At 43.4% G+C, this 9,741-nt stretch overlaps 1 protein-coding gene across 1 annotated transcript in view; it reads right to left on the bottom strand.

The window, feature by feature from the left end:
- Positions 1–789: 789 nt before the first annotated feature.
- Positions 790–9,741, bottom strand: part of NDUFAF5 (NADH:ubiquinone oxidoreductase complex assembly factor 5) — a 33,457-nt gene continuing 24,505 nt past the window's right edge. The window contains exons 8-11 of the mRNA XM_088479446.1: positions 8,880–8,940; positions 5,439–5,522; positions 3,682–3,764; positions 790–1,058 (exon numbers count right to left, since the gene is read on the bottom strand). Of these exons, the coding sequence (XP_088335572.1) occupies positions 963–1,058; positions 3,682–3,764; positions 5,439–5,522; positions 8,880–8,940 (324 nt within the window). The 3' untranslated portion in view covers positions 790–962. The remainder of the gene's footprint in view (positions 1,059–3,681; positions 3,765–5,438; positions 5,523–8,879; positions 8,941–9,741) is intronic.

Here is a 9,741-nt window from a genome sequence, read left to right as displayed (position 1 = left end):
TCCTGGTCTATATTAGTATCTATCTCCTGTGAAACTGCACCTGATACATTATCACAACTTTGAATTGAAAACATTCTCATTTTCATTTTGTGATTCTTGGCAAACATTTCTATGCATGGAACAAAACACAATATACAGAGAAGGGCAGTGAAACTTACAGACATTAACTTATAATGCTATAGTGCTTTAGATTTTCAATGTGCTTTTGCAGAGTCGGGTTTTTAAGAATATAATATATTGTGCTGATAGTGTGCATTAAAGCAGGACAAATAGGTTGTTTTAAGTCTGCCATTAAAATGTTAGAGTACGTTGGTGTGACTGGGCCTGTAAGAAATAGTTCATCCTAATTTAAACGCAGGACTCTGTTATTAGATAATGGCTGAAAAATGCATTAACATTGGAGGAATGTTAATGAACCCTACGGGCAAAATTTACTAAGTGGCGGTTTGACGGTGGATTCTATTCTAAACCCCGGTGGTTAGGTGACGGTTTCTATTCTATTCTAAACCCCGGGGGTTTGGTGGCGGTTTTGCAGCAGTTTCTAAATGACAGCCCTGTTCTATTCTATTCTAAAATGTGTTTTGACTGTGGTTTGGCGGCGGTTTTGCTATCTGCAGATTTACGAAGGCCAAAACCGCTGCAAAACTGCCATCAAAACACATTTTAGAATAGAATAGAACAGGGCTGTCATTTAGAAACCACTGCAAAACCGCCACCAAACCCCCGGGGTTTAGAATAGAATAGAAACCGCCGCTTAGTAAATTTTGCCCTTAAAGTTAATATTAGATATTTCAAAACCGCATGACTTGAACACTTTACCGTATTGCTTTATCCACAAACATTACTTGCGTACAAAACCACCATCAACGTATTTAAGGAGATCAGTTTTATAAAATATTTATTATAAAAAAAAAACATTTCGGTTGTTATGTTCAGATGAATGTAGTGTAAAAAGAGCAAGTTTACTTTTCATCTTTTTTTGTTTTCGATATTATTTCATTTACTTTCCCAAGATCTCCAAATGACATTGTTGCAGAACCTCTCGTCGCTGGCTTTGCCTAAGTAAATAAAAGAAATGTTTCAGATCGGTTGGCAATTTTCTTGTGCAGTCCTCAGACTATATTGAATCACTACAATCTCTTTCTGTACACTACATGCAATATGTGTGATGCCGTTTAATAAACTGAAAAACATTGAATTTGTTTAAAGCAAAAAGAGCGATACATGTTTGACTTATTCCATAATGATGGGCATAAAAGTAAGTGTAACATAACCAAGTATTCAACGGTAACCTATTACACCATGGAGACCTGCTGCCCTGACACTGGAGAAACAATTCATATTTGGAACAATGTTTTTGGAGTATGTAATTGTGACTTGGTTTTTTTATTACGTAATTGTGAGTTTTGTAAAGGCAATGAAAGAGTACTTCATATGGACCAAAATCTAACCTGCAACTTGATCTCATTTACTGTAGTTATTATTGATAAGGGTCAACCTCACATTTTCTTACATAACAGCTTCACTTCCTCAGAAATATAATTGACAGGTTGCTCTCTGCATGCTGCCATATCAATATGAGCCCACTTCCCTAAGTAAACTACCATGTTTACAGCAAATATACCAGGGTTGGACTGGCCCCGCAGGGCGCAGAGTTAATACATGGTGAGCCCCACTGACCCGGAGGCCAGCCCTTCACTGTGGGAGGGTGGAGCCCAGGGAGTTGCCACTCAGAGCGGGATAACCTATTAGATGAACTAGTAGGCATGATTAGTTCCTCCTCAGACTGACAGTCACACTGACGGTGCGCTCATGTCAGGCAATGCGCATCATCTGTAGCAACTGCCAGAAAGAGTCTTGAATCTGGTACATTTTCCTTATGCTACTATATGAATCCCAATATTTCAAACCTAAATATCAAACCAGTCTTGCATGCCTGCCTCCTGCACACATTTTACATAGGGCTTGTATCTGGTCATGCTTAGTGAGACATTTATTTGCAGAAGAGTCTGCCTCTGAAATGTCACGCAAGTGGGGGCTTGGCTAATAATCTAATGGTGGGTGGGAGGTAATTATTTATTTGTGAGGCTATTTACTGTAATAGTAGGGTCTTAGTAGGGTCTTAGCGGTGCTTATTTTGTTTTGGGAGGCCCAGGGTGATAACTCATTGCTGGGCTTTCCACGTCTAATGTGCTCATCTCTTTTCCCAAACAGCTCCAACATCCCAGAATCCAGACAAGCTGCAACGGAGCTTTAATACACAACAGCAAGCGGAAGTTGCAGAAACAGGTAGGGGAGAGCGATGTCTGGCAAATATCCCGATTCTGTCTGGGCAGTCACAAGTTTGTGTGACTGGCTCGCTCACTCGGGACTTTGCTCTGACTTCAGGAACAGCTGGGAGGTATGTACCACAAAATACAAATGAACTTTGGGGGCAGTCACAGGTGGGACCCCTATGTTTTAGTCTCTATTTCTTTTGGGGACTTGGCATTATATGAGGACTTATCTGGTTATAAATTATGACAAGAATACCACACAAACAGCACCATTGTTATTTATTGTTTAGTGTGCAAAGTGCCACACAAAAAAAATAATAGACAAAAAAATGCGATATGAGGCATAGATGTGACCTAATGACAGCCCTAATGGCGGGTGCAGGGGGTGGTAGGAGCTATACGCACAGCTGCACCCTCTAAGTTGTATTTCTAGTTTACTTTTTGTTTTAGGCCATTTTCAGGCAACACTACCATGAATAATTCTATGATAGCCATTTATCAAACATCTTTCTTACTATGAGTTGTCAATCAAACATATGTTTTCTAAAAAAAAATCCTGTTTCATTTTACTATTTTATTACTTTCAATTATGAAGATTATTTAAGGTATTGAGGATTGATATTGGGATTCGGTGATTTTTTTTCTTCAATAAATACATTTTGCACTTACTGTAGTGATAATATCATCTGGCAATATATGCTAACTCTGGCTATTGGCACTCTGACAGCATTGAGTGTCTAATACATGCTGATATGCCAATTTCTATACCAGCAATGCCTGATTATTGCTATAGCTGCCCCACAAATACAGACTCTCCTTCTGTTACTGGATTTAACTTTGGTGACTGTCAGTACAACATGACAGCAACAGTATCTTCCTGTTCTCGCTCACCTTAGTGGTCATTCTACTGAGAGCTACCACCAATGTGTGGTAACACAGTAGCTCCAGCTGATGTGAGTGCACACACCGACGTTAGCAGAGAATGGGTGAGGGCCCCGAACCAGCATCTTTCATAGGGTCTCCAGTGGTTTTAATCCGGCTTTGAAGTAGGGCCGTTATTCATCTTTCCTCCTGCCTCTCTGGTAGGTGGTAAAACATCTCCTGTCCGTCAGTGGATCCCTGCCATAGCATTCTCCCTGTGGGTCATTCAGGCCCCAGTCGGATACTGCCAGTAAGCTACAGTTACTGAGGTGTATATATAATAATGCAGAGAGTGTGGCGCAGACAGGCACCTTACCCATACTGCACACCCTGCACCCGCTGAATATACAACGAGGAATCGCTTACAGATACTATGGATTTACACACAGTGGGGGCAGCCAATTTGTTGCCTGATCCAATATCCTTAAGAATGTAGCAAACAGGGATCATCTTTATTATCAACAATCTGTATCAGAAGCATTACCTGTGACTTATGCGGCTTCCACCCGATCATACAGTAGATGTGAAATGTGGCTGGTACGGAGCCATCCTGCTCTCCATACATCTCTACAAAATGAGGAAACACATTTTACAGAGCCATTTGTGCAGTAGATGGAAGATGGGATTGGAATGTTTGGGATACTCCGGGAAGGAGCTGGATAACTCTATCGTGTACACACTAGTCACAGCAGACCATGGCCAGACCATGGTCTTGGCACGCCTTCAAAATGGGGGCAACAAGGCCCAGTTTTGTACAACGGACCTAGTGGCTGCCCCCTTTTCGTCCCAGGGGGCACTGCAGGCAATCTCGCAGGACCCATTCTGTACATGTGCAGAATGGGTCTTGCGCAGTCCCCACGCCATAGGGGATGTATGCAAACAATAGAGTTTGGGTACATCTCTGGATCAGGCACTAAGTACTGAATGTCAGTCTAAGTCTGGCCACAAACATAAATGCCCAAAATAAAGGGGATACAGCCGAAACCCTTCCAGCATCATTGGGCCTCCTTAGTGCAGGCGCAATATCACCACACACAGGCCAATAGAGGTTATAGACGGTCGTCATTCATCCCATTCACCAAGTTGTCCAATAATGATCCAATCCACTTTGATGGGATAATTATGGGCATGGAGGTCAGGCTAGATGCACGCCCTGTGCTACAGCGTTTGCAGCCAACATGCCAGCTGATATTGTTGGCCACGGAGGAAATACTTGATCACACTTTACTTTTTAACACAGTTGCAGAGGAAACTCACGTAAAAGCAGAGCAGGGTATTTTACCATCCTATGCAGGAATATTAAATGTTGTGTCTAGTAGATAAATAATAATTTTCTTTTAAATTATGAATCATTCTTTTGGGTAGCCCGCAGGGTTGTGGGGACGTAGGAGTGACTCACGGGCTACAAAAGCAGAAGTGATCGTCACGTGTTGGCAGAAGGGCATGACCCCAGCACAAGGGGAAAGGAGCCAGAGATGGGGGAACACTCAGTTAAAAAAAGGGGAGTAGACATTGCCTGGTAATCGTCGGAGAGCACCTAACAATATACCACTGCAGTACAGCATATAAAAAGACAGAATGCATGTAAATGTACATACAAAAAAATATATATATGAAACATATCATTTTTCCACCATCTGGAAACTACTTTGCCTTCCAGTTTGGGTTATAAAGAAACCAATAGCATTTGAAAAATAATCAAGATATCAGTTGTACGGGCATTGCGAAGGGAGCAGGGGGTGAGCATGGCACAGGGGGCAGCGTGCAGACACTGTCTAAAACAAAAAAATACAACAATCAGTGATGCAATTAGACTAAAAGGTGCCAAGACAGAAGGCCCCATACATCAGCAATTGATTGCAGCAATCATGCAATTTGCAATCGATTGTGTATAAAAATCTTTGCAGAATTGCCACAATCGATTGCACATTGCTGCAACCAATTGCTGATGTATGGGGGCCTAGACTCAGCACAGGGGCTAAGGATCATGTGATCTCAGTTGACGTTGATTAAGCACTTGGGAAACTGTTTTAGAATCTGAACGATAAAGGGGGGCAGTGTCTTGTGTTCAAATGAAAAGTATCCAGAAAAATAGGTGATTATATTATATAGACAGTGTTTCAGAGTTCTGTTCTTATTGTCAGTCAGTTCTTGTTTACATACTGACACACAGACAGAGGGACATAGCAAGAACACAATACATAAATCATTTGAAACAAAGACAACTGTACAGCATGTTACCTTGATATATGGCTGCAGCTGCTAACATCGAATCCCTGTGCAGCAAACACCTCCTGTTCCAAGCGCAGTTACTCTCTCCCATACCTAGAACACACACAGGCGTATAATGTAAAGGTAAGCATGACATAGACAGGTATAGCACCGTTATTTATATATCGAACCAGGAGGATGCAGATTAACAAACTATTGTTCAGTAGAACAGTCTAGCTTTACTAATGATATATATATATATACACACACACACACACACACACACACACACACACACAAACCTACACATATTGTATCAATATCAAAAAAACTATATGACATAGATTAAACATCTGCTCATTGAAGTACCAATGTCAAATTATGAAATATCGCATTTGTACTTTAAACGTTTGCCTGTTGGCTTCATAATATACTGCACTAGCTCCACTGACACGTACACAAGAGAGAGAGTCAGCAAAGACCATGTTTCTTCATTACGAGTTGCTATGCCTGGAACGGCCCTTTTGAACCTAAACACGCATATAAACAAATGCAGTTATTGAGCCCACGCTGATGCATCACTAAGGTTTGTCTTCTGAATGCGAAGAATGTTTCTAGCCATGTAAAGCGCAACGGAATATGCTGCGCTATATAAGAAACTGTTAATAAATAAATGACACAAACCCGAAAGTGATGTACACACTGATGGAGCTGCATTAGTCACAATGTATTTTTTTTTTGCAGTATCCGTCCACCACCTAGTGGTGAGATAAGGAGTTACAAGAGTTCACAGTGGGCTATTTCTTCAGTTTTTCGACAACATTTTCATAAATGATAAATATCACGGGGCGGTAGCTGAAAATTGAGCGTAACTTACGTTTGAAAACGTTGCAAATAAAAAACAGCATACATACACCCGTATACGGAGTTTGAGAGCCTGGTGGAAACCATTTATTTAATGTTCAACCAAGACATTCACTATTGCACCAATTAAACAACAAAAACAGTAATACAGCAGAAATGCCCGGTGTATACCCCCCCCCCCAAAAAAAAAAACAACAACACAATTTTGTTATAAATGCACACAAAAGCATAATCTATGCCCATGCGACAAATTAGGTGCCAAATAGTGACAACAGAGCGTTCACAGCCACTCGCAAACAATTCCCTAGCGCTGGTGACTGTCGTCATCATTCGCTATTGCACCTGCCCCTGACCACTTGCAAATAATAGGCTTTCCCAGGCATATATGCGTCTTTTTACCCGGCCTGTATGTTTGCAAATGCGTAATGTACTAAGCTTGTGCCTCCATCCCGCCCGTCTACGAGCAGAAGCAAATCTGTACACTTGCCACTGCGCAAAACCAACTGGCGTAGTCCTCACGGTCCTAAACACTCATAGAATGAGCACATAATATAAAAAACCTAATCTACAGCATAACAAAGCGTTTTAAGCAACAATTTTACTTCATGCCTCTCATGGGCACCCACAAACAATCGGTTATGGTTCCAAAACTTTATTGAATCACCGCGCCCTAAAGTATCAGCATTGTTTTCCATGGCACCCCTGGTCCAAAGGTTTCTTATTGAGAAATTCAGCAAAAATGAAATGAAGTAAATTGTGCTTATAAGTCACCCTTAGGGTCAGTTATGTGGTGGCTGACAGGGCTGCGCTTTTTTTTGTCCACAGAGTTTTTGATTGGCAGCCACCAGCACTGGTTTGGCCAATCACACTGACTAAAACAAATTTTATTTGGTACTGGACCACCAATCCGAGGCACCCCTGCAACTGCCCTGAAGAACCCAGGGGGTAATTCAGACCCGGTCGTTAGCGCCGATGCGCTCGGACCGGGTCGATGGCCCCCCACAGAGCATGCGCATGCGTGAGACCCGCTACGACCGACAGCGCCGGTTGTAGCGGGTCTCGATCCAAAGGGGGCGAGCTGTCGATGTTGATTGACAGCTCGCCCCGTTTGGAAGGCGGGCCGGAGGGGTGGCAGCCCAAATGGGGGCGTTCCCATGGGAACGCCTACCGTTTGGGGGCGGCCCCACTGACATCACTAGTGATGTCAGTGGAGAGCTTCCGGCTCAGACAGAGCCGAAAGCTCTTCGGGGCTTACGACAAGGGAGACCCTAACCCTAGGGTCTCGTCGTAAGCCCCGATGGTCGCGATGGTTTTGACCATCGCGACCATCACCTTAGGCAGTCATAAGGCTGTGGGTGTTAACCCACAGCCTTACCACCGCAAAGGAGGACGTCTTAAAAATTCAAGAGGTCCTCCCCTCATTCAGACCGACCGCACGCTCTGTGCGACCGGCTCTGAATGAGGTCCCCAGTGTGGGAACCACTGGGTTATAGTGCACACTGTATAACATTTATCATAGACAGTGAGTGCAGATTTCAGCTTTTTGCTGCCCAGACAGTTATCAGGATTCACATACGGGCCACAAACAAAGACCTGTCATGATTACTTCTGCTTGTTATGCCTGACAATACAAAGCTTTGGGCAACACCAACTATAACACCTGGTCTTTAAAATCTGTTACGTTGTCAGTACAAATGAACCCAGGTGTCTGTTGTGTCATATTGGACTAGGGGGTCTATTTACTAAGCAGTGTTAGGAGACAGAGTGAAAAAGTGATAAGAAAGTGATAAGGTGCCAGCCAATCAGCTCCCAACTTCATTTTTCAAACACAGCCTGTGAGATGGCAGTTAGGAGCTGATTGGCTGCCACCTTATCACTTTCTTATCACTTTTCACTCTGTCTCCTAACACTGCTTAGTAAATAGACCCCTAGTGAACCAGATAACATCATGAAGCCTTCCACTCCCTGGTAACTGGCAGCAAGCAGACATTGCATTTCACTACACTGGTCCAAGCAACGATTGGATTGGTTGCTGTGTGCAACCTCAGTTTTACAATAGGATGAATGGTCCTGATTCCAAGATGAACACAATGGCGATTACGTTCGCAGATCAATCGATTGTTTGCCATGACGCATGCTTAGAAGCCGTGTGATCGGATTGGGATTACGGACACACAGAATTCATTGCAAAGTGAGTGACAGGTTGTCAGCCTTTGGGGTTGGTGTCAGGGGGGGGCGGTCAATAAAAACGCAGGCGTTTAAACGCTGTTACGTGGGCGTGCATAAATTAGGCCCTTGCGATCTCCTACGCAGCATGACAGCCCTCTGCGTGTCAGGAGAGCTGCCAAGTCTGCAGCTGGTCAGACCTGCCGCAAGGATAAACTGGCCGCTCGATGTGCGCAGATGTTACCGATATTTACGCAGGTAGGCGACGTCGCACGCACATGAGAAAGCAGCGGTGAGCGTCCCTATGCTCGGGTAAGCTTTGTGACTATTAGTATATTTTCGCAGCTGCGTTGCGCACGAAATCACAGCGGCGATCGCATTAGCGCCCGTCGTTGAATCAGGCTCAATATCCATAAACATGATGATAAGTGGGGTACTTGCCTTGTAAATCTTTCATTAGTTCAAACATTCCTGGGTAGCGAACCTGAATTTCATCGGTATCCTGCACAGATAGGAGTATTATGACATGTCAGACAATACTAAGGTAAAGACTAAAGCACTTAATACATCTGTTCCGTGACACACAGTGGCAATGCAAATTCTTCATAAGGTATGTGCAGGGTGTTGTGTGGTAAGAGAGGGCACTAGCGTCAGTGAGTAACGTAACTCTAAAGGAGTGCTGCCAAATCTCTCTGTGTGCCTAAAAAATAAATGACAGAGCAGATGGAGTTTATCAGCCATAAAATATTTCATGAAAAAGACGTAGGCGAATCTATAGGGGTCGATCTTATTAGCCGCGAGTTCCCTCCAGTACCTCTGGACTAGTAGATTTTTATTTGCAGTCCCATAGGGCGGCGTACAAAAATCTGCTAGCCCAGGGTGAGACCGGGCCGCAAAGCGAATGCGTTGCCGTTGCTTCTGTGACTGTACAACGACAACTTGCAGGGGTATATTTGCGAAGCGGCAGATTGCCTATCGGCGGTTGTGAGCTAAAAATATAGAGCAGCACTAATATTAATAGCAAAGCCAGGCATGATTTAAATATGCTATCTTAATTCCGCTTTAAATCTTGAGCTCAAGCTTGTCGCTTTGTAAATAAACCCCACAGACTCTCGCCAAACCTCTTGCTTCTGTCGGCACAGCAATGAGAGAATCACTGGGAATAGTATCTGTCAGACTGTCAATCTCTTAGTGCTAGCTCATCTGCAAAAACATGAGTGGGTGGGGTGGGAGGGGGGCTTACCCATCTGCCATTATTGCCAGCCTTACCATGCTTGGTGTCAGACAAAACAAGAAGATGTAA

This window comes from Taudactylus pleione, unplaced genomic scaffold (genome assembly GCF_031769625.1).
Source record: "Taudactylus pleione unplaced genomic scaffold, aTauple2 ptg000235l, whole genome shotgun sequence".
Taxonomy (NCBI): domain Eukaryota; kingdom Metazoa; phylum Chordata; class Amphibia; order Anura; family Myobatrachidae; genus Taudactylus; species Taudactylus pleione.
The sequence above is the reverse complement of the archived record's forward strand: the minus strand, read 5'-3'. Positions and strand labels throughout refer to the sequence as shown.